Source organism: Triturus cristatus, chromosome 6 (assembly GCF_964204655.1).
Source record: "Triturus cristatus chromosome 6, aTriCri1.1, whole genome shotgun sequence".
Taxonomy (NCBI): Eukaryota; Metazoa; Chordata; class Amphibia; order Caudata; family Salamandridae; genus Triturus; species Triturus cristatus.
Window position 1 is genome coordinate 1,342,431,271 of NC_140589.1, and position 26,259 is coordinate 1,342,457,529.

Here is a 26,259-nt window from a genome sequence, read left to right on the forward strand (position 1 = left end):
TATGGGATTTATGTTTCTGCAGACTGGAAATCCATCACCGCTGTGATGGAGTAGCCCTCTGCCGAAAACTAAATCAGGCCCTATATCTTTTCCCAGAAAGCATGTCTGGTGTAAATCTGTTCAGCCATTTTTGAGAAATTAAGGTTAAAAAATAGAGGTATCTGGATAGTTGTTCCCATGGAAATAGGATGGGAGACCTGTGTGAACGCAAATGAAACAAATAGAGCATTCCTATTGGTCTCAAGGGCTTTTTTCTTGGTCAATCCATTTGATATAGCCATACATAATGATCCTGTGGTACAGGAAGTTTTATTTTTCCATGCCAGTCCCTCGGTACTCTCAAGGGAGCATTTAACAGTTACCAGGGGACCCAGCAACACCTCCTATGTATTCCCACTTAACTCATGCAGTAACAGCACAGACCCTCTGTTCTATCGCTGGAGTCTGAAAAAAAACTATTGAGAGAAAGAAAATATGGGGGGGGGGGGGGGGAGTCTATGGCCTGTTGGCCGCTCATTCGCGATTGGTGGCCTGGTGAGAGTTGGGCACAGGCTCAGTGGCCAACTTGCAACTGTGCACGAATGAAGGCTATGCACGATGGGAGGCTGGCTGCAGATGTATGGCAATAAGATCTTACTGTACGTAAAAGAGAAAATCATAGAAATTTGCTGAAAAAAAAGATTAAAGTGGAGTTATATGTAAGTAAGGAAGAAGATTTTAGCTTACCTTAAAAAAACTTAACTAAAAAATGTTAACATAAGGTTATATGTAGGTCTTCAAATGACCACAAAAAATTTTAAACCAAAAGAAAACACTGAATTTCACCAGTTATATGTAACTGACCTAGGTATATCTTTCACCACTATATTGCACGCCTTATGACCTTGCTTATATCTCTAATAACATCTGAAATCTATGGCAGTGCAAGATAGATAGATAGATAGATAGATAGATAGATAGATAGATAGATAGATAGATAGATAGATAGATAGATAGATAGATAGATAGATAGATAGATAGATAGATAGATAGATAGATAGATAGATAGATAGATAGATAGATAGATCGATCGATCGATCGATCGATCGATCGATCGATAGATAGATAGATAGATAGATAGATAGATAGATAGATAGATAGATAGATTGATAGATAGATAGACGGAGGGACAGACGGAGGGACAGACAGACAGACAGATGCTAATAACTTTGGTGCTGTTTGATGTACCTCACAAAACTTTCTGTAAAAAGAATCTCATCCACAACAGTTTCTTCCTCGAACATTTCGGGGTCATCTGTCAAGTCTGGCTGATAAAAAGTGGGAGCTCCCAAAATGTGTTTTCCTCATGTAATATTCCATAGGAAAATTGAACAGTGATACTGCAAAAGTGGCTGAACGGAATTACACCAAATTTGGCAGAAGGCTAGACCTTACTCCAGGAAGGGTGCTTTTTGTGGTTCTGTGGAAGTACCTTCAGTAGTTTTTGAGAAATTAAGGTTCAAAATGTATGTACATTTCACGTCATGGAGGCTCTGCTGACCTGATGGATACGATGAGATCTGATTGGCGGCCACAACATCAACAAAGTTGTTGTGGCAGCCAATTTAAGACTCAAGGACTCAGTCTCCTGTATGGAAAAAGATAATAAAACATATAGGGGGCAGGGAATGGATAGTTGAACCCCTTTGTCTGGTGGCCGAGGTCGAGCCAAAAACTGTTTTATTTGTATGGGACCACATATCTGTGGATCCATGGTCCTGTAAAAAAAAAGGGTGGGCTACCGCTCTTTTCTGTTTTAATCCCCCAGGTGAGCTAGAGCCGGGGGGTAGACTCTGTATTTTTTTAAGGGATGGGGGCATACAACCCCCTATCTGAGTCATTACATGGCCCCCGGGACCCCATCCTCAGGGGTCTCAACAAATAGAAAGTTGCTGTGTATGCCCCTGTCCCATCTGGGACAACCATAGTAATTAGAGGGTTTGAGGCCAAAGGGGGAGCCCCAGGGCACCTGTATCCCCATCAACTCCCCTGTCTGACCCCATCCCGAGTGTGGTGGAAGCTGGTGTAGCGTGGCTGACATACATTCTTCATTTTAGATTCAACTCCTTAGGTTGACATCACTTTCTCGTGGTTCTATTTGCCACACTTTGCTGCTAACAGTCCCCGGGGCCTTTCAAATTCTCGGGGATGGAAGCTGTACGCCCCCCTTGATTAAAAAGATATCCACCGATTGGAATGGGGTCTCCGCTGCCTTCAAAAGGGTCATTGGGGGGGAAGCATGCATAAGCATTGAATGGTCTTATATGTATCTTTAGCCACACAATATCCTGGGGGGGCACTACCCATCACCGCCTTTCGTATATGCTGCCAAATCTTGTTGGCTTCACTTTAGGACAGCTGTAATAGCAGTCTTAATTGTGTTGCCTGATAATATATCCAGAAGTTGTGGCAATGTCATTTCCCAATGCATTTTACTGCAATGCAAGAGTCTCAACTGCATTATTACAGACCTAGCACCCTTCCACACATAGGGGCCATTATGATATCATTAGAAAACTGTCCAAATTGAATTGGTTCCGGACTCGTGTACAACTGAATCGGGTCCTGCTAGTCCGGGCGACTGATTACGATGCTTCCAAACATTATTCGGTCGGACTCACATTGACTTCAATGGGAGCCTGCGTTCCGAACTAGAACATAGGCCCCCATTGGAAATAGGGATGGTTGGGAAAAACCGTGCACCCAGTGGTGAGCACCCCATGGTGCCTTCTACATTGTTCATGGTTGGGAAGAGGGGTCCCTTGGGTACCCACAAGGGCTACATTTGTACACCTCCAGGTGAAGGGGGCCCACAACGGGCCCCTACAGACCGATTCCACAAGCCGGTATGTATCGGGCAAACCGATTTGGAACAGCTGTCCAAATCAGTCCTCGTAACTGCTCGTCTGGAAACCATGTCCACAGAACTATACAATTTGGTTCCGAAAGACTCAGACTGCCCCAATATCTTTCAGAACTGATTCGGACTGCCTGTGCGGTTTCCGGGCATCGTAATCGGCTGTTGGGAAATCTGTAGGATTCAGTAGGAAAAAAGGGTTCCGAATAGGATTCTGCAATGCAGAATCCCATCCAGAGCCTTTCCTAACGACATCGTAATCGGCCCCATAGTTGGATATTGCTTGCTTTCGAGGGGTTCAAAAAGGAAGGCACATTCAACAGCAGCACTTGAAAAATATATACAGTTCTTGGGAGAATATTAGTTTTCATTACATCTACTCTGCCTAGCCATGTTTCAAGAAGACATGACCATCCTCTAAGGTATTTGAGTATGTCTACCATTAATGATGCATAGTTAGCACTATATAGATTGGCGACTTCTAATTGTTTTAATCTTAAATATCTAATGTTTATCTAATATGTCTAATGAAAGGGGAATTTCTTTTTCACACGTAACCTCATATGTTCTTCTATTGGCTGGTTTAGATTCTCTGATTTATCCATATTGTTCTTATACCCTCCCTTATTCTGAAAAATCTGGAGGTGGTGTAGTAAAGCATGAAAATAATTTTATAGATTCCCAAGGGTTAAAAGGGCATAGTCAGAGAAGAGAGATACTTTATGAACTCCTAATTTCAAGTGTATGACAAAATATTTCCTGATTTACATGTGACAAGCCAATCGCTTAATGCTCACATCAAATAATGTGGGGATAGGGAAAACCCTGTCTTGTCCCTCTTTGTAGCCATATGATGATGAATAGCCAGTCAGAGTAATCTTAGCTGCTGGGCAGTGGTAATGGACATTATCATCTTAATATATCTCTGTCCTCTTCCAAATGCCTTCAAAACCAACCATAGGAAAGGTCAGTTCACTTAGTAAAAAACTTTCTATACATCCAGCAACACCAAACTGCAAGGATTGTCTTCTCTGCATTTCTGACCTAGTAGACCACCCTTCTGACACTGACATGGGTCTGTCTATTCCTGACAAAATGAACCAGATCTGAATCTATCACACCCAGTTGGAAATATTTCAAACTATTGGCTAAGGTTTAAAAAGGTAATGGGTTTACATGAGGAGCAAAACAATGGGTTTTAATCATGTTTAAGCATAACAGTAAAAGCACCAAGGGGTAAGAGAGAAATGATTGAAATTTGTCTAACCACTGGCAATTGCTTGGGGTATAGAACCCATCGTTCTTGTGCCCATCATGCCACTTCAGCCATGTGAAAATCAGCCATTGTCCTGCTCCAATAGGAAAAGTTTAGTCAGAACTGCCAAGCGAGTTTTTCTCTGAACCTGAATACAAGCAATCCGAGAACGGTTTCAGCTTGATGTATGAGCGTACCCATGACCAATGTGGCATCACATCAAACACACAATATAACTTTGTCACCTTGTAACCAGTCTGCTTAATATGGCTTAGGTAAGTCTATGTCCCACAACACACTTTCTCAACTGATTATATCATTAGATCTTGAGGCATGTGGATAAATCATACCCTTCCCACAATTTTTATTATATATTTTCTCTCTTGTTATTTAATCTTCAGAGTGAAGTGAGTAAACAGATATTCTATGAAATGGTTGAGTATTGTTGAAAGGCGTCGGCTATTTAGAATAGCTACAAGGTTGTATTTTCAAAATGTAAATGCTTTCTGTTAATATTTGTTTGTCTCTAGGCTGGAAGGTATTATACAAGCATTACTTGAATATTACACTAAAGATAAATCCAATCAGGAGATATACAGTGACTTTATTAGGGAATTGGATCTGTCATACCTAAAGAAAAAGATGGATTTATCTGAATGAAAAGCACTAGCTCAACTAGGCCTAGCATTGGTTTCATTACAAAAATGTTAAAGTCACTGGTCTGGACGGTATACCTTTTTCTGATCACTCAACCTAATTTCTATCTTCAATATTCTAAATTATGTTTCAGACACAGAGGTCTCACCTATTTCCTGTAAGAGTTGGTAGTTAGTATTATTCCTTTTTTTTTTTAAATCAGCAAGAGGCCTACTTCTGTTGGCTCCTGCTGGTCTATTTCCCTGATGAATTTCAACACCAAGATCTTTGAGAGGATATTGGCGACTAGGATGGCTGATGTGCTGGGCAACATTAAAAAATCCAATCCATAAGGGTTTCATTCAGCGTGGAAGTTGTGGAAAAACAGAGCAAAGCTCTAATATATATATATCTTGCACAGGCATTCAAATTGCCTATGATTCGCAATGCTGGTCACTGCAGAGAAGACCTTCAGCTATGATGATCAAAACTACTGTGGGCTGTTCGAAGAGCTCTCCATTTCCATCCAGGTTTTTAGGCTAATAATCGCCATGTGTCTGAGATTCCAATTGCTCTTTTTTTTGTGACTGCAAAGTCTTTCCTCCCTCTTTATGATTCAAAGTGCCATCCATCAGAGATGCTTCTTTCACCTCTGCGCCTTCTACTTAGCACCAAAAACTGAGAGATTCAAAAGTATTTCCTGCATTTCATCTTTTGAGAATGGAAGAGAATATATTAAGCTAAAGTTTACAATAGTTACCTGCTAGTTATATCAATTATGCACAAAATGCTCTCTACAGCAGGCGCCTCACCAAACATCTCAGAGACTCCAACTCCTCGATTTCACACAGTCTAGTTTCAGATCCAATCACAGCACAGAAACACACTTCGTCAACACAACAGATGACAAATTTGCATGATCCTGGGCGGAGGAGGCACAGCTGTTCTTATCTTCCTGGAATTCTCTGCAGCCTTCGACATGGTCTCCCACCCATCCTCACCCAATGCCTTAACGAGATTGAAATCCAAGGAAACACTCTTTCCTGACTGGGAGGACCCAGTCAGCCAGCCTTCTTTTGACAGCTGCATCCTCATTGGTGGAGTACCACAGGACCATCACTCAGCTCTATCCTCTTCAACTTATGCATAATCCCCTATCAAGCATCATTCACGCCCATTACATTAATTCCCTTTGTTGGGCCAACGCACAACTCATACCCTATCACTCGAACAAAACTCCCATCACACAGAACAAATACACCACCTGCCTGACGCCGACTGGATGAAGACCAGCTGCAGAAATCTTAACAATGACAAGAAAGAGGTTGTGAGCTTTGGAAAAACGCCTCACTGATGGACTCCATCCGGTGGCCGGATGAACTAAAACTCCCCCCCTTCCCACCCATGCTAAGAACCTCAGGATCATCATCAACAGCAAACTCAACATGACAGCCCAAATCAGTGTTGTTACAATAACAGCACTCACTAAACCATCACCCACGCTGTTGTCATAAGTAAGCTGGACTTTGGGTATGGCCTCTACACCAGGATTAGCAAACAACTCCCCAGACAACTGCAAAACCAATTAGACCTTGGCATCCAGAAGGACACTCAACCTTCTACACTGCACACACATCAATCCACACCTCAAGAATCTCCATTGGCTCCCTTAACACATATGAGCACAGTACAAACTCCTCACTCACATTTCAAAGCACTACACAACACTGGCCCTGCATACCTCAATGGACGAATTACAGTTTGTTCAACAATTATCAACAATTATCAACATCTACATTCACCAGTCATTCTCTTCCAGCATCTGCTTGTTCAGATTCATGCTTTTGTATGAGACAGTCATGAAATCTAAAGCCCTTGAAAAAAGCTATTCAGTCCATTTTATAAGGTCTGTCCTTTTACTTTGTTTTTCTCCCTCTCAATTCTTCCCTCAATTCCACACCACTGAATTGAGAAAAAGATATAAGATCGCTCCCCCTTGTGGCAGATGATGTAACCAAACATGCCAAGTCTTGACATGTCCTCTTTGGACTGTATATTATCATCACATCTCCTATGGATGGAATTTGTAATCCGTAGGGTTTCATTTACCAAATAACTTTCCAAGTACGAGTGACAGCTCTCATCTTGTCTATTGAACATACACACGGGTGATAAGATTTATGCTTGCTACCCGTGAATCTAATAACACAGTGTTTCTATTACTTGCCAAAGATGGACACATTAGTGTATGCATTCCTCTAGACCTATTCTTTTCATCGATCTGGCTTCCATAGTTTGGTTAATACATCATCAGCATGCACCTCAAAAAGGTTTATAGGGGTGGGCAAAATATTCCATTCTGCCAGTGGATTTGGCAGAATTTTGGCGACTAATGGTGAGTTCCGGCCAAATTTCACCAATTGCCACATGGCAGAATTTTTTCTCACATGGCCCCAGGATGGTATGTTGGCAAGCGGGAGTGAGATTTGCTATCCACTAGTGTGATTTCTGGTCAGTAGGAGGAAATTTAGGGAGATTTTTCTAATGCAGGTAGTCTGGGTAGTTTGCAGTCAGAAAGCAGCCGTCGAGTAGAAATTCTACCAGAGTGGCAGCCAAATCAGCAATAGTAGCTGCACCCTCTGGCGTGCAGCTTGCTGCCATCAGTGCTGATTTTTCTGTATGGAACGTGCTACTGGTGCTCAATCACAGTGCGAGCAGCACAACATGCCAATTTTCACCGTTGGCGGAACTCTGCAAAATCTTCGAGCATTTTTATGTAACTCCGGGGAATTCCATGGAGTTACATTGTCTGAGACCTTCCCACTCCTAGACATTAGGTAGGTCATCTCATGATTTGCAGGTCAGTCAATCGGGTCTTTATTCTCATCTATATACAAACCAGGTATTTTTTCTAACTGTGGATATGGAGAGGGAACAAGAACGGCCAACTAGCGCCTTGAGACCCTCACAGGTGAGTAGTGCGCTCTACAAATTCCCTGATTGATTGCTTGATTGATATAGTGAAACTGCTATGTATTTCAAGACATTTTCTGAGCATCAGGATCTCACCAAGATAAGGTCCTTCGCTATATGGATGGGGTATGCTAATTTCAAAATAATGAAATGGTCAGATGAAAGTTTGATTTTTTGAGAGGCATATTATTTGGATATTTAGAGCTAACAGGTAATATGTTAAGATGCACTAAACTCAATTGCAGCATTTATTCTCTAAACGTCATAGACATTTTACTCCCAAATTAACTGGATAGAAATTGTCACAATAAGCTCTCTATCTATGGATGCCCAAAATGTGGCTTCAGGGATGCCCGTGAAAGTGTACTCAAGCTGTTGCTCTGTGAATATAGATCTTACTGAACAACTACTTTGCTAATTTGCAAATTTTTCCTCTTGTAAAATCGATTGAATGCCTCTATCTTTTTAAATATTACTTGGGTGTCTTAACGTGTACATTTGATTTTAATAACTTTTATCTTGTTTACAAAAGGACGGTGCACCAAAAAGGAGTCTTTTCAAAATGTTCCAATTGTTGTTCTTTTATTCTTATTCAACTCTTAGAGATATCAGACTCAGCCAATGCGTTTCGTTCTTTACGAACTTCGTCAGGGCTGTGAACAAATATAAATACAAACATATATATGTATAAAACACATTATGTACAACATAAAACACAACATACTCCATTATTTCAAATACATAAAAAATGACGTTACTATATATTTCTATACAAATAATAAAAAAAAATGTTTTGAAGAAAAGGCAACATAGAACATATAACATAAATATCACGTATAGATACATTACAGACAATGTTCAATATTTCGACATATTAGTCAAATTCACATACATAACAAGAGTTAAAACTTTCAAAAAACTACATGTGTATCCTGCCTGAGTATATATGTAGTTCGATACCCTAGGCAGAAAGTTCATTATAATATTAATATGTTAAGGAACCTCATCTATAAAAGAGCTATTGAATTTCTAATAGACAAAATCTTTTATAGGCACTAAATATCTAAAGTTAATATGATTAACACCCGTATTGAGAAAGATTTTTGTGTTGCAATTCTTACCATAGATTGTTTTTTAAAACGTCGACCTTCAGGAATTTCAGAAGGTGGTCGACTTTCAATTGATATGCTTTTTCACAAGAAATGTTATGTGACCTGGTAAGAGTGAATTATGAAATTATTAAAGCCTCTTTAGGGCATGAAAGATTGTAATAAAAGGAAAAACACGGATAACAAGATGTTTCCATAGAAAAACGAGAATCACCTTACCTCTCCAGGTAGCTGAAAGGTGTATACCTATGTAAACCACTGGATATTTCAATTAGAAATCGGACTCTTAATTTGGTCCATAGATTGTGTGAGTAAAGTTGAATCAACACTGTTGTTGTATATTTAGAACCATTGTGTAGGCTCCATTTTTCTAAAAAACGAAACGGAGAATATCATAAACACCTATTCTTAATCTCATATCATTTCCCGAACACCCATTCTTAATCTAAAATCCTAACCTTAGCATTCTGACCCACTATTAACAGATTAACCATGTAACGGTAGTAAGGTACTACATATTTGTGAAATTACAGGGGGCTATTGTTTACGACAGCCTATGTCTCCCACCATGTGTTTATCTACAGCCTAAAAACCAATACTACTGTATAACATATATGTCTATTAGAACCAGCAAAGATAAAGACCATGTTCCTAATATTCTTAGCAAAGCGGTAGTGTACGACATATTATAGACTGTACGTATTCCTATTTGCATTTTCCATCTTTTCAAGATTTCTCTGAAATTATACTTAGAAGAAGAGAAGTCATCGGAAATTCCTAATAATAGTTTTATAGCCGAGCGAAGTTGCTATTATCAAAGGTATACAATAAGTAAGTTCACCCCATGTTAACTCCAAGAAGTCCTCTAATTCCCGCCAAAACGACCAAAATATATCTGTAAGCGGTACTTATCGCATAGAGAGATGTGACCCCAATAATATACACAGAACACCTATCTTAACCGTTTGACATGGTCCCAAAGATATCACTTTAGCTTGTTATTTTCTAAGCAAACTTCCTCATTCTCGTCTTACCTTGGAAACGGGCGCTTCCTCAAGTTAGCGGCGAAACCATGCCTCATTTGTCAAGCCTCTTAAATACGCCCACCCCTCATATCACGTGAGGGAACCCGGAAGAAATTGGAACTATTTTACAATGTTACAACAGACTTTACAGACATATGGGCGCCATTTTGAAATGGTATACGGGTTTGGTAAACCGATAGAGCTTTATAAAGAACAAAGTGAGCATAACGTTTTATTTAGGTTAAAAAGGTAGGCCCATTTTTATATTGTTTATAAAAGGTGTATACGGTAAGATTATTTCGAGAGGAATAATGTGGACGCCTTGGAAATATTTGGAATGACGTTACGATATTAAGACGGGGTTGGTTTCGCCGCTAACTTGAGGAAGCGCCCGTTTCCAAGGTAAGACGAGAATGAGGAAGTTTGCTTAGAAAATAACAAGCTAAAGTGATATCTTTGGGACCATGTCAAACGGTTAAGATAGGTGTTCTGTGTATATTATTGGGGTCACATCTCTCTACGCGATAAGTACCGCTTACAGATATATTTTGGTCGTTTTGGCGGGAATTAGAGGACTTCTTGGAGTTAACATGGGGTGAACTTACTTATTGTATACCTTTGATAATAGCAACTTCGCTCGGCTATAAAACTATTATTAGGAATTTCCGATGACTTCTCTTCTTCTAAGTATAATTTCAGAGAAATCTTGAAAAGATGGAAAATGCAAATAGGAATACGTACAGTCTATAATATGTCGTACACTACCGCTTTGCTAAGAATATTAGGAACATGGTCTGTATCTTTGCTGGTTCTAATAGACATATATGTTATACAGTAGTATTGGTTTTTAGGCTGTAGATAAACACATGGTGGGAGACATAGGCTGTCGTAAACAATAGCCCCCTGTAATTTCACAAATATGTATACCTTACTACCGTTACATGGTTAATCTGTTAATAGTGGGTCAGAATGCTAAGGTTAGGATTTTAGATTAAGAATGGGTGTTCGGGAAATGATATGAGATTAAGAATAGGTGTTTATGATATTCTCCGTTTCGTTTTTTAGAAAAATGGAGCCTACACAATGGTTCTAAATATACAACAACAGTGTTGATTCAACTTTACTCACACAATCTATGGACCAAATTAAGAGTCCGATTTCTAATTGAAATATCCAGTGGTTTACATAGGTATACACCTTTCAGCTACCTGGAGAGGTAAGGTGATTCTCGTTTTTCTATGGAAACATCTTGTTATCCGTGTTTTTCCTTTTATTACAATCTTTCATGCCCTAAAGAGGCTTTAATAATTTCATAATTCACTCTTACCAGGTCACATAACATTTCTTGTGAAAAAGCATATCAATTGAAAGTCGACCACCTTCTGAAATTCCTGAAGGTCGACGTTTTAAAAAACAATCTATGGTAAGAATTGCAACACAAAAATCTTTCTCAATACGGGTGTTAATCATATTAACTTTAGATATTTAGTGCCTATAAAAGATTTTGTCTATTAGAAATTCAATAGCTCTTTTATAGATGAGGTTCCTTAACATATTAATATTATAATGAACTTTCTGCCTAGGGTATCGAACTACATATATACTCAGGCAGGATACACATGTAGTTTTTTGAAAGTTTTAACTCTTGTTATGTATGTGAATTTGACTAATATGTCGAAATATTGAACATTGTCTGTAATGTATCTATACGTGATATTTATGTTATATGTTCTATGTTGCCTTTTCTTCAAAACATTTTTTTTTATTATTTGTAAAGAAATATATAGTAACGTCATTTTTTATGTATTTGAAATAATGGAGTATGTTGTGTTTTATGTTGTACATAATGTGTTTTATACATATATATGTTTGTATTTATATTCGTTCACAGCCCTGACGAAGTTCGTAAAGAACGAAACGCGTTGGCTGAGTCTGATATCTCTAAGAGTTGAATAAGAATAAAAGAACAACAATTGGAACATTTTGAAAATACTCCTTTTTGGTGCACCGCCCTTTTGTAAAAAAGTTTGTATATCTGGTTTCCAGTAGAGCATAAGTACGGCTCGCTCTGGACGTGTTCTTGCACCTACTACGAATTTGTATACTGATTTTGGATTTGATGTGCTCAACATTGGTCAGCCGTACGGTTACTTTTGTTCATAACTTTTATCTTGTATTGAAACTGATTTATATGTCACGGAGGGAACCGAACTGTGAACGGAGGGAATAGGAAGTGGTGAATTTTATTTGCTTAGACCTGCCATCTTGGCACGGCGCGATCTAGTCTTTTAAGCATGGAGGGGATAAAACGGCACGCTGCGCTAGCACGCGTTGACCCGTGAAAGTCTACTCAAGCTGTTGCTCTGTGAATATAGATCTTACTGAACAACTACTTTGCTAATTTGCACATTTTTCCTCTTGTAAAATCGATTGAATGCCTCTAACTTTTTAAATATGACTTGGGTGTCTTAACGTGTACATTTGATTTTAATAACTTTTATCTTGTATTGAAACTGATTTATATGTCACGGAGGGAACCGAACTGTGAACGGAAGGAATAGGAAGTGGGGAATTTTATTTGCTGAGACCCGCCATCTTGGCACGGCGCGGTCTAGTCTTTTAAGCACGGAGGGGATAAAACGGCACGCTGCGTTAGCGTGCAGCGGACGCGCCCAGCGGGCGCGCCGCTGGCGCTCCGAGGACGCGCTGGACTATGCCGATTTTAGTAACAAAGGTAAGATGTTTGCTAACAGACATAACCCCCGACTCACGTATACCATGGACGATCTCAAAAATCTTAATAAAGATGAGAACTGTTGTCCTCGCTCTCTCTCAGTATGCTCCATGGAAGCATGGAGTTGTGATTTATGCCATTGGACCCTCCCCCTTCCCAGATCACTGTGGATCTCTCCTCTCTAGGGGAACGTATGCTCGTTCAAGCCACATCCACTAGTCAGCGTACTAGCATAGATCTAAAACTGATGCTCTTGAACACATGCTCCTTGAAACAACACGAGTACCAAATTTTGGATCTCCTCTCCGATTCTAAGCCGGACGTGTTATTTCGCACTGAAACATGGCTGCATGAAGGATCTAACCCCACTATTGCCAATGCCATTCCAACTGATTACCTTATTGTAAGGAGGGATCGTGCAGAGGGACGTGGAGGAGGAGTGGCGATCACTTATAAAAATACTCTCACCTGCTCCACTCTCCCGAATTTGGTTCTAGAGAATGCGGAAAGCATAAGTTTCCTTCTAAAAATATCTCCCCACTATTCTATTGCTGGGGCCTTGGTCTACCGGCCGCCTGGTCAGGCTAAAGATTTCCTGGAATGTTTGAACTTTGCTATTTCCCCCCTGGCCGCCAAATATGAACACTGTTTAATTTGAGGGGATTTTAACTTTCACATGGATTTGCCCCATAATTTGGACTCGACAAAGCTGTACGAATCTTTAAACATGCTTCATCTTTCTCCATATGTCACCCACTCCACCCATGAAAAGGGACACATATTAGACCAAGTTTTTTCTAATAAATTAATTGAAATGGCCGCACCTCTTCCCGTAGCCTGGTCAGATCACCATCTACTAATTTTTAGCATTAAAGAAACACTAGCTACAGCATCTAAGTCTTATGTACCACGGATGAATAGCTTTAGGTCATTTAAATTAATGACCTCGGCTGCCGTAGGAAAAGTTTTGGAAATACATCCTTTTTCCTCTAAGGATAATCTTGCAGCTGATGTATCTTCGTTGGACAGTTGGCTTGAATCTTGTGTAAACAATATTGCCCTCCTTCAAACTCGAGTGGCTAACAGAGGCAGACCAACTGCCCCTTGGTTCACTGAAGATCTTAGGAAGAACAAGAGCCACTGCAAATATCTAGAAAGGAAATGGAGACAGGACTACGACACATGCGCTAAGCAAACCAATAAGACTGCATTAAAAGCTTATTATAATAAAATTCGCATGGGAAAAATGAATTTTCTCAACACAAAAATTGAGAAAGCATGCAATAAAAGTGAAGAACTTTTTAAGGTCGTAAAAGATTTTACGTCCCCTAATGCCTTAACAAATCCCTTCACTCCTACTAAAGCTTGGACTGATGGCATTGCCCAATTTTTCTTCAATAAAATTTCCTCTCTACAAGCCTCTTTTGCAGCGGCTAGTCCCAACTGTGATACGAAGCCGGATTGGCTTCTCCAGCAACCACCCCCTACTGTAAACTGTTTATTACATTTCCCTGAAATTCCATCAGAAAAATCCTTACATCTTCTCCGCTCTCTTAAGTCAGGCTCCCCAGCAGACCCTTGTCCTACAAAGATCCTGGCCTCGATTGCTGAGGTAATTAATCCGGCAGTCAATAGGGTGTTGAATCTTTCACTATCTACGGGGACAGATCCGGATCGTTGGAAACTGGGTAAAATTCTTCCCCTGTTAAAAAAAACCCTCTGCGGACCCCTGGACAGCCAGCAACTATAGACCCATTTCCCTGCTTCCTGCCCTATCCAAAACTCTGGAGAAATATGTTAACCTGATCCTCGGAGAGTTTGTAGAATCAAACAACATTCTCCATCCTAGTCAGTCTGGTTTCCGTGCTAATTACAGCACCGAAACCGCACTCCTCGAGGTATCAGAGTCAATAAAAGTCACTTTGGATAACGGCGGGCGAGCAGTATTGGTATTGCCTGATTTATCGGCAGCCTTCGATACCATACCCCACGACCTTCTTCTCGATCGTCTTTGGAGGTGCGGCATTGGGGGCAATGCCCTTCAATGGTTTCGGTCTTACCTAACCAATCGGCAGCAAACTGTCTGGTCCCCACCATTTGAGGCCTGCATTCAAGCGATGAATGTAGGGGTTCCCCAAGGCTCCATCCTGAGCCCCACATTGTTTAATGTGTATGTGGCTCCTCTGGCTCTGTTGGTCGAATCTTTTGGCACCAGAATCGTCTCTTATACAGACGATACACAACTGCTATTCACATGTGCCAAGGGTGAAGTCTTGGACGGGAAGACGATCAATCTTTGCCTCTCGGCGGTGTTTAACTGGTTTAATGCCAATCACCTGAGATGCAACTCTGATAAATCAGAAATTATTTTTTTCGGCGGTGTACCGGATGATGATAGGCGTGACTGGTGGCCATTAAATATTCCTCCGCCTACTGACCTGGCCACTACAGTTAAAAACCTGGGGGTGAAACTGGATAGTAAGCTCTCCATGAGTGCCCAGGTTCAATCAGTAGTGGGCACATGCTTTGGCTTGCTTAAGATGATGCGAAACTTTCTACCACTGCTCTCCCAGTCCCATAGAAAGATAGTCGTCCAAGCCTTGATACTTTCCCATCTTGACTATGTAAATGTGCTGTATCTGGGTCTCCCCAAATATCTTCTTAATCGTCTCCAGGTGGCCCAGAATGCCGCTGCTCGAGCGATTTTTTTAGCTGATCAGCACACCCACATGACCCCTCTCTTGAGAACACTCCACTGGCTACCAGTACGTAAGAGGGTACTCTTTAAAGCACTGGTTCTGGCCTTCAAGGCCTTTCACAACATCGGCGCTCCTTGTTTAAGGGCGCGTTGCCAACAGTACGCACCTTCACGCATGCCACGGTCCTCATCCTCCCAGTTGCTCCACACTCCCAGGTTCTACCGCACCCGACGGGGAGGCCGTACCTTTCAGGTACTGGTGTCCGCAGTATGGAATAACCTTCCTTTTGAGCTGCGCCAGGAAAATTATCTTTTGTGCTTTCGTCATAAACTAAAAACACTGTTGTTCCTATGATCTGTGTCTGTGGTATGTGATTGCTGAGGGCTTTTGTTACGGGTTTATATGATTAGCCACGGGACACTCTTGGGAGTAGCCGCGCGCTCAACAAATACCTAGTAACATAACATAACATAACAAACAATTCTGATATATTTTAGGGATATCTCTAGCTGCTTAGATTTTGTGAAATAAATTGGTTATCATATAATCTTATGAGTGACAGGTTAACACTAACAATGTCATTATGAGTTCCCTGTTAACTATAAAATGCACTGCCAAGACCGGAATTCACAATTCTGACCACTGTGTCCCTGTGACTTAATGGGAACTACAAAGTAAATGCCCCAGAAAGGGGAATAACCTGCCGAACCAGAAATTACCAGGTCTTTTTACATAGGTGTCTCCTGATTCTAGGGAGATAATTAGCAAGGGGGCAATATGGGTTGCATGGCAGGTTATAGAATGATGGGTTGGAGTACTATCCCAAGCATTTGCCAGTGGTTAGACTTATTGCAAGCATTGCTCCTATAACCTTTTGTGTGTTTGTGCTATCTACCGCTATGCCAGGCTGTGAACCAGCTGAAGAACAGCATTATCTGCTGCCCTCATGAAGCTTGAGGGGTTAGATGGTGGAAAGGCTGTGTATCTGCCTGAAGCCCAGGCACCTCTTTAGCCATGACTTTAGTGGGTGCAGATCCACACCTTGTAAAACTGGGTCATTGTCCCAGCAATTTTGGGTCTAGAAACATTGGACCACTCATAGGTGCCAGGCTTGGTTTTCACCATGGGATTATGGCTCTGGGCAGCTCATATTAAGGGAATAAGTGGAGATTTGGTATGAGCTGGGGTTGATGTTACACCAATGACCTTAGATCAATACTATCAAATACTGATTATTATCTCCTTCAGTCTGGTGAGATTGATAGACGCAACTCTCTAGAAAGGAAGTGGGGCATCAAAATCTTTTTGCATGGAGGGAGGAGGTTTGATTTACAATGAAAACAGTAGTCTTAACCCTATTTATTGGTAGGCACATTGGGGAGGCTAACCGAGGAGCTAAAGATGATGAATAATATATATTTTATTTTATTTATGTCTTAGCTGGGTCCAGTTAAACCTGTTGGATGGTTTGACTGCACATTTGTCAAGGCATTTAAGCATGGCCAACTAAGCAGAGAAGGTGTAGAGATCTTCAATTACCGACTTTTATGAGCTAACTTATGACTCATTTGTTGGTAAAGACGAGCAAAAATATTTGAAATGAAGAGGTTTCTCTAGAGCAGCTTGTCAAAGTAAGCGATTGCGAGGTTAGGTCCAAAAGTGAGTAAAATAGCTCTGAATGTTAAGTGTGCAGTTAAGACCCCTGTGTGAACTGCAGGCTTGTATCCCATCAAGGTAGACTAAACTTTTTTAGCACAATGAGTACCAATAAAGAACTGGTACAATTATGATAACCTTATAGCCCGATGCTGATGGCTATACCAGTTGTTAAATGCCCTGGTGTGACACGAGGTACAAGGACTAAAAGGCACCCAGTGAGGGTAGAATGTTCTGACTTAAAACGGGAGAAACAGAAATACAAGCATTGGAATGCTGGAGTATAAGGCTTACACCAGCCATTATTAGCCCTGAGCCGCATTAATGTCTTCAATGAAGCTCCATGCATTTCAATGTTCTAATTGAAAATAAATGCTCCATTTAAGGTGCTTTGGGAGACAGAGTTATTTAAATAGCAGATGATTATTATAACTATCATTATATGGAATGGAATACTTGGACGGTGCATCACAACCAAAACGTTGGTTCTGCACTATCTACTGCTGTTAGTGATGTGTAAAGTGGTACAGTAACCAAAGATGATATCATGATGTTGGGGCATTAGTTAGAAATATAAACATAAACCCTCATGGTGAAAATGTTGTTACCAAAAGGAGTCTCGAACAAGTTACTTACCTTCGGTAACGATGTATCTGTAAGAAACATTAGTTAGTTAGATTCCTCACCTTAGAATATCCCCAGGCGTCAGACTGGATCGGGAAGATTTTTCGTCAGCAATACCCCTTGCGTGTCGCTAGGCGTCGTCTGCGGCTCCGCGTCCGTCGTCGGCGTCGTGCGCCGGAATGACATCGTTGGAGTACTTAGACGCCGCCCTCGCGCGCTGACGTCAGTTCTTGTACATAGCTTTCCGCGCCAGGAACGCAGAGCCATGCAAAGACCGACACTGGTGCCAAAAAATAAAATCTAGGGGCCTGAAAAGGATAACCTTAACCCTAGATGTCAGTTCGCAGAACGGGGAGGATGGGTGGGTCGGTGAGGAATCTAACTAACTAATGTTTCTTACAGATACATCGTTACCGAAGGTAAGTAACTTGTTCATCTGAAAGAAACACGTTAGTTAGATTCCTCACCTTAGAATAGATACCCAAGCAATACCATCCCCGGTGGTGGGTCTGCGAACCAAGATCACACCAGAAAGTCCTGGAGGACAGAACGGCCAAAGAAGCCATCCCTCCGGACTTGGCTGTCAAGGCAATAATGCCTGGCAAACGTGTGTAGCGAAGCCCACGTCGCCGCCTGACAGATGTCCTGCAAAGGGACTCCCCGTCCCAAGGCAGTAGTAGCCGCCGTGGCCCGAGTAGAATGGGCGCGCAGCCCAACAGGAGGGTCCTTTTTAGCCAAGGAATAGCAGATTTTTATACACAAAACGACCCACCGAGAGATGGTCCGTTTGTGCACAGCTTTCCCCTTCTTAGCACCCACGTATCCAACGAAAAGTTGGTCGTCCACCCGGAACTGCTTTGTGCGGTCCAAATAAAAGGAGAGCGCACGTTTTGGGTCCAGACGGTGGAGCCTCTCTTCCTCTTTGGAAGGATGCGGAGGCGGAAAGAAGGCGGGCAAGGTGACAGACTGCCCAAGATGAAATGGAGTCACCACTTTCGGAAGAAAGGAGGGACGAGGCCGAAGGACAACCTTGTCCGGATGAACAGACAGAAAAGGAGGCTTTGAAGATAAAGCCTGGAGCTCACTCACCCGTCTAGCCGAGGTGATGGCTACCAGAAAAGCAGTCTTAAGAGTCAGAAGACGAAGAGGACAATTGTTAAGAGGCTCAAAGGGAGCGCACATCAGGAATGTCAAGACAAGATTCAAGTCCCACTGAGGCATTACAAAAGGAACAGGAGGGAACGTGTGAGTAATGCCTTTTAGAAAGCGTGTAACCACAGGGGACTTGAAAAGAGAAGGCTGATCAGGAAGCCGCAAGAAGGCAGAGATGGCAGCAAGATAACCTTTCAGGGTGCCCAGGGCAGAGCCCTGCCGGGCCAAAGAAAGAAGAAACAGTAGAACCTCAGAAAGAGGGGCGGAAAGGGGATCCACAGCCTTTGCTGTGCACCATGCCACAAATTTGTTCCACCGGCAGGCGTATACCGTCTTTGTGGAGGGACGCCTGGCTGCCAGAATGATATCACAGACTTCAGGAGGCAAGTCAAATGGCATCAACTGCCGCCGCTCAATCTCCACGCATGGAGGTGGAGGCTGGACAGGTTCGGGTGGAGGACCGTCCCCTGCTGCTGCGACAGAAGATCCTCCCGAAGGGGCAGACGTATCGGAGGATCAGTCAACATACTGAGTAGCTCGGGATACCAAGGAGGCACCCCTTCCTTGGCCACGAAAGGAGCAAAAGGCGGAAGTTTACGACCGCGGGCCGAGAGGCCCAAGGACTTGGCCGTAGCCCGGGAGTCCTTAAAGCGATTCAGCGCACTGTCCGCTTTCTCGCCAAAAAGGCGAGTGCCATCAAAGGGCATGTCCATGAGAGTGCTCTGGACATCGCCCGAAAATGACGTGGACCACAGCCAGGCGTGACGTCTAAGCGCCACTGTGGTAGAAATGGCCCTACCCAGCGAGTCCGTGGTGTCAAGCCCACATCGTATAGCATGTCGCGCGGCATCCCTCCCATCGGCCAGAGCCTGGGTAAGTCGTGTCCGGACCTCCTCCGGACACAGGGGCAGCGCGTCCTCCAACGCATCCCACAGAGAGTGGGAATAACGGTCCAAGAGACAAGCGGTGTTCAAAGACCGCAGGCCCAAACTAAGGGAGGAGAACAGCTTCTTGCCAAACTGTTCCAGTCTCTTGGAATCCCGGTCCGGCGGGGCGGTCGGGAAAGAGGATTGGGAGGTGGAGGCCTGGATAACCAGGCTCTCAGGGGTAGGGTGTTGGGACAGAAAACTGGGGTCGCCCGGAGCAGGGCGGTGGCGCCTGGCGACGTTCCTGTCCACAGGAGGAACTGTGGAGGGCTTGGACCAGGTGCCCTGCAGAACGTCAATGAGGGCCTCATTGAATTGCAGCAGAGGCTCAGTGGAGCTTGCTGCAGACTGAAGCACCTCAGTGAGGACGTTAGTCCTCACAGCCACGGCAGGTAGCTCGAGCCCAAGGGCTGCGGCTGCCTTGCGCAACACCACAGAGAAAGCTGCGCCCTCCTCCGAAGCCACAGTCGGAGGAGAGACGAATCCAGTGTCCGGAGAGGTATCCAGGCCACTGGCCTCCCCCAGTTCATCTGCCCAGTCCTGTGACATTTGAGCTTGTGCGGCCATAGGATCCTCGGATCCCTCCCAGTTGTCCCCATCATCCGATTCCTGGTATACAGGAGGAAGGTACGGAGCCGGGCGGTAGACATAATGTGTCTCTAGCGGCGCCGAACGCGGCGTCCATCGACGCCGGAGCGGCGCCGGGCCCAGAGTGGGACTGAACTGGGGCTCTACGTCGAGCGGAGTCGACGTCGGCATCGGGGGTGGTACCGGTGTCGACGCCGGCAGAGGAGGCGTGACGAGGTTGACCGGCGTCGGCGGGGACTCGGGAACGGGTCCCTCGGGCGCTTGCGGCGTCAAGGCCGGAGCCGTCGACGCCGCTGGGGCCGGAGCCACCGGCAGGCAAGGCAGCCCTGTCAGGTCCGCGGGGCCCGAAGGCGCGCCAGCGGGCGCCGACGGCGGGGCCAGGCTCCTCATGGCCGAGAGGAAGGCACTGACCTCCGCCGGCGTCGCGTTAGTCCCAGGGACCGGCGGGTATGGGGACTTGCGCGGCGCCTGCGGCTCCGCCGGAGCCGCGGGGGTGGAACCACCCTGACCCTCGGCCGAGTCGCGCGACCGGCGAGGGGAGTCCGAAGAGCGGTGTCGCCTCTTGGACTTCTTGGAATGCTTCGACTTACCCGAAGACTTGGATCCCGACGACCGATGGTGACGTCGGCTGCGGCTCCGCAACCGATCCTTGGACCTCCTCCTGGACCGGGATCGAGAGGCGCGCGGAGCCGAGTGGCGAATCTCGAGAAGCTTACGGGACCGCTCCCATCTAGCCTTCGAGGTCAGGGCCTTGCAGTCCGAACACGACTCCGCGTCGTGGTCGAGGCCCAAGCAGTACAGGCACCGGCGGTGATGGTCCGTAACCGACATCAGGCGGTTACAGTCAGCACAGGCTTTAAAACCAGGCATCCTACCGGCACCGGCGTCGTTAGACAAGATCAAAAAGGATCGAAAAGGTTAGTCAAAAAGTGACTAAAGGGGTAGCTCTCCCGGATCTGCGCTTACTGGCGCGGAAAAAAGAAGAACTGACGTCAGCGCGCGAGGGCGGCGTCTAAGTACTCCGACGACGTCATTCCGGCGCACGACGCCGACGACGGACGCGGAGCCACAGACGACGCCTAGCGACGCGCAAGGGGTATTGCTGACGAAAAATCTTCCGGATCCAGTCTGACGCCTGGGGATATTCTAAGGTGAGGAATCTAACTAACGTGTTTCTTTCAGATTCAGGTGCATAATGTAATACTGATGAAATATTGTACACTATTAGAAAATAAATACACCAATATTCATACACAAACGTTCATAAACAAATAAATCCTTACCTTGTCAGAGAGCAGTTTGTATGGTTTCAGTAACAGATGAACCTTTGAAGACTCTGAATATATTTCACCATATATCCAACCGTTTGCTAACTGTGGAATGGAAGAGGCAGAGCAAAGGATTTGTGAGTGACAGTTTCTTTCCGCAAGACTAGGAAGCTGGCAGTTATGAATATGTTTACCGCGTGCACTCAATTGCCATTGAACTATAGTGTAATTGTCTATCTACTAGCAATGTAAATCAAATCAACATGGGTGACAGCTCTTTGATTTCAGCTCTGAGTGAGCCACGCTTCTGCAGGTTTTATTTTTTATGATGAGCCCAGAATATTTAAATCTGATGCATATTCCTTTATCAAAGAATTTTCTTAAAGGATAAATTCAATAAAATGCATAAAGATGCTCCTATTACATAGTACAGATGTACATCAGATGGAATCTACCTATTCCTATACACAATTCTTATGTAATAAATGTTGAGTCCCCTTATCAAAGAAAGACCAATAGAGCAATTCCTTATTAAATTATAGCTCCCACACTCTATTCATCTACCCATTACCATTGTCTGATTCTTGTTGTGCCATCCTCACCTATACAATAGACTGTGCAGCAGTCCTCGAATTAGACCAATTTGGTCTGAGATACACAGAACAGGAGTAGAGGTACTTCTAGATGCTTCCACTGACATAGAGAATCACACTCCTGATTCTTTAGCCAAGTAAAGTCAGTACCCTTAGTCACAAAAAGTGATCGCCATCCCCATAAAATCATTGTGAAAGTTGAAAACAAATGTCTATAGTAAAGGGACCATCGACTTTGACTCATGTACAATAAATATAAATTGAAATGCCTTTGAAGGGTAGTCTAGAAAAGGGCTTAAGAGAGAATGGGGCTTCTATTAAAGAAAAAATACAGTTTTAGTGGTGTGCGATTTCTTGCGCTTAACATGTCTTGATATTGAAACACAGATCTACTATGTTCATCTCCATATTCAAAAATATGTTAATTAACAGACTCTAGGGAATATCACCATTATATTGAACCATGATGATTTATTTTTCAATTCATTTTTAGCCAAAAGTTTAAACACGCTTTCCATGTCTGCATCTCACAGTAAAACATTCTTTTTCACTGTGCAACGACTTCTGTATTTTAGGTACTACTCCAAGTTTTATGCTCTGCCAGACCATCAGAGTATTTTTCCAAATGGCTACCTTTTTTCTGGGCTGTTCACTTTCATTTTCATAAATTGAATTGAAGTTGACAATTTCCACAATCTATTTGTCTTTAACAATGGGAATAGCTGAGCCTTCTTTATGATGTTACCAGGGTGAAATACATGTTCGACGGTTCTGAAACTGCTTTAGGGGTTTTTCCTATTTTGTGGTTTTGGTGTTATAGTTCTGTTTCATGAACTGAGTTGCTTTATGGCAAATGCCCATCTTTTCATTGCTTTCTGATAACACATCAATGACTTAATAGCATATAAAAACCATTATCAAAACCGGGTAGGAACTAGATACCTAAAAGGTGCGTAAGGAATTTGAGTTGTTGGTCAAATGGGGTGTTAGCCCTAGTCAAGCAGCAACCCAAATCTTTGTCAGGGTGTTGGCTGCAACACTTTGGTGGAATGCACTAGGGAGTACCTGCTCTGAGGTCACCATATGACATCTGACAGTTGTTAAGCTAGTTTCAGTGTCTCTCAGAGCCTTCAGCCTCTGCCTATTGACAGTAAACCATTCCCTGTATGTTCTAGTGTTACTATGCATGTGAGTTCTCTGCACCATCTCTCTTTCACCCAGGAACACTAGGGTAAGTTCTACTCTGCCCCCCTCCCCCCCCCCCCATGGAGACATCTTCCTCCTCAAGCTCTACACTAGCCAACCCCAGTGACTGCTCACCTGTGAGGGTCTGTGTTTGCTTGGCACACATGGCATCCCCCTTGAAGTTCACTTCTGCTGGCACTTATAGCACTTGGGGGAGGGGGTCCTTTCCTGAGGACTTATGTTCAGGGTACCACTTCTTCTTTTTCTCTCTTGGGGATTGGGAGTCCTGACCCACAGAATTACTTTTAGGGCCTGTAGGGAACTCTTCATTTTTATTTTTGTATCCCCCCACCTTCATCTGGTGGGAGCCCTGTCCACCCTTGTGGTGATCCTCCCTCAGATACATTCTTGTGGACCCTGGAGCTGACCCAGTAGCCTGCCTCCTCAGCCAGGTACCTGGGGTCAGTGAATTTACTATAAATCAGGTGTTGCTGCAGATCCGAAAACAAAGCCTGCAAATGTGCTTCTTTGTAATCAAAGTATACAGCCTCTGAGAATCATCTATACAGCCTCTGAGAATCATCTACTTCACTGCCGTTCACCTAGCCATCCAGTGCCTTGCAAAAGGGGTCCCCAGGTCTGATGAGCCATTTTCTGACTCTCCTCAAACTTCTGCCTGTACTTCTGTGGGGTAAGACCATACTTTCTAAAAAGGGCTTCCTTCATGGGGTGATACCTCATCTAGTCCCCCTTCTCTAGGGCCAGTAGGAGGGCCATCCGCTCGCTAGGGATGTGCTTCCACAGACTAGCCCCCCCAAATCTCCCTCCTCAGGGATCCTGTGCATCTGTGAAGCAATCTCATAAGCTTCAAACAACTTGTCAATGTCGACCCCACAACAAAGTCAGGCACCAGACCCTTAAGAATATGGACCCTCTTGTCTTCAGAGGTCACTGCAGGTAAGCTGCAACGATCACTGCTGGACATGTTAAGACCAGCCATCATATTTCAAACACCAGAAAACAAATCTAAAGCTTATTCCAAGGAGGCAGTGGGTGGAGAGCTTAGTAATGCATGGGGGGGTTCTCCTTGCAAATTACAACCTCTTCTAGGCTGAAGGAGGGGGGTCCAGTGAAAACCCAGGTTCTGTTCTAGATGGCTTATGCTGTCTTCCCAAATTTCTTTCAGCACATACTTGCCAATTTTATTAGAAATTCTAGGTCTGTATATTCAGAAGCAAGTTAACCAAATATGCACCTGGTAACTCTTTGTATTGAAGCAGAACTTCAGAAATAGTTCTAAACAAGAAAAGGAGATCCCTCCTAAAGCTACAGCTGCTCAGCTGAAAAGAGCAAGGGTCTAGATTTTTAGGGAGAAAGAGTCACCCTCTCCCTATGCCATTAAAGTGCTCCATTGGACCTTTAAAATGGCGTTCCTCTCCCTATGCCATTAAAGTGCTCCATTGGATTTTTAAAATGGCGTTCCTCTCCCTATGCCATTAAAGTGCTCCATTGGACCTTTAAAATGGCGTTCCTCTCCCTATGTCATTAAAGTGCTCCATTGGACCTTTAAAATGGCATTCCTCAAGGTACAGCTTGGAGAATGGGTGCTAGGACATCACAGGGAGCAAAATGATTAAGAAAGATAAACAATGCAACCACCCTTTGATTAAAAGCACATTGCACATATCTTTTCTTCCAATAAGTACTTGCATAATGTGACATGAGCATGCAGCGATGTGCAGTGCCTTCCCATCGGCAAAGGCATAAAAACAATCATGAAGCCCTGGGCCCACTGTGGACACTGGAGCCTATATCACAAAGTGAGCACTGCAGATGCTTATTTAAGACATGGTCTATGTGCTTGGGATGACTGGTATCTTAAATCACTGAAGAAATGGAGCAGCTCTATCTTACCTCCTAGTGATAAATGGTTACTTGACATGGGAAATGTAGCAGTATTTGTTGACATGTACAGTACATCTGGAAAGTTTCTCCATACCCTAGTTTCCAGGCATACTTCTGGGATGGTAATTGGACATCTTGCAGCAGGAATGATATCCTAATGAAAGAGTTCTCCATAGTAGAAATCTCCAAACAAGGGAAATTGGATCCTCTCTGTAAATGCACACCTGTTGTATTCTCAACAGGTAAAACATGTTTCTCGTACAAAAAGTGCATCCCTTGCAGCCCCACCAAATGTAGGGGTGAGCCATTTCCCTTCCCACCCAGGCACAGCATTTACACCTGGTGGCAGGGATCTCCAACAGGTCAAATGTGGTTATACCTACCAGGAATTTACCTGTGAATTCCTATTGAACATACAACAGGTAAATTTAGCAATAAGCCTACATCAAAACCGAATTCACCTTTGTGAATAGGTCCCAATATGTTGTAATTGTCATGCATTATGAAAAACAGGTGATGCTCATATCTGCACAAATTGGGAACAATTTGCAGACAACTAATTATTAAAGGGATCTATGCATTGTGAAAAAGGCAGCTTATCCCACTTCACAAAGGCCTTCCAACTGTTAGCTAACAATATGTAATACACACATTTAGCCAACTCCTGCATTTTCATTGCATTTCCAACTGGCATTGAGGTGGGTTTAGAACACTGCTGGTGACAAAGCGTCTTCATTACTGTGGTGGACGACTCATAGTCATAAGAAAAGAGATTAAATGGACCTTCCACACGTTGTATATGCTACCAGCATATTGATTATTTTTCTGGCAAATAGACTATAAAATGTGTATGTGCAGCGTGTCCAGTGCTGGTTGCAGTTTATTATTCTACTGCTGGGAGGGGAGATAAAGGCCAGAGGAGGGAATGGGAGGAGGGGTGAGAGCAATCTTTTTATGCATATTACATAAAACCCATAAGCTGACAAGTTATATCATTTCCATTGGGGATAACAACAGTAGTCTCATCTTCAAGAT

General features: G+C 43.4%; 1 protein-coding gene across 1 annotated transcript in view; it reads right to left on the minus strand.

Moving 5' to 3' along the window:
* RYR2 (ryanodine receptor 2) overlaps positions 1-26,259 on the minus strand; it is a 3,458,987-nt gene that overhangs the window by 1,134,782 nt on the left and 2,297,946 nt on the right. Inside the window, exon 53 of the mRNA XM_085612346.1 lies at positions 21,557-21,646. Coding sequence (XP_085468472.1) covers positions 21,557-21,646 — 90 coding nt within the window. The remainder of the gene's footprint in view (positions 1-21,556; positions 21,647-26,259) is intronic.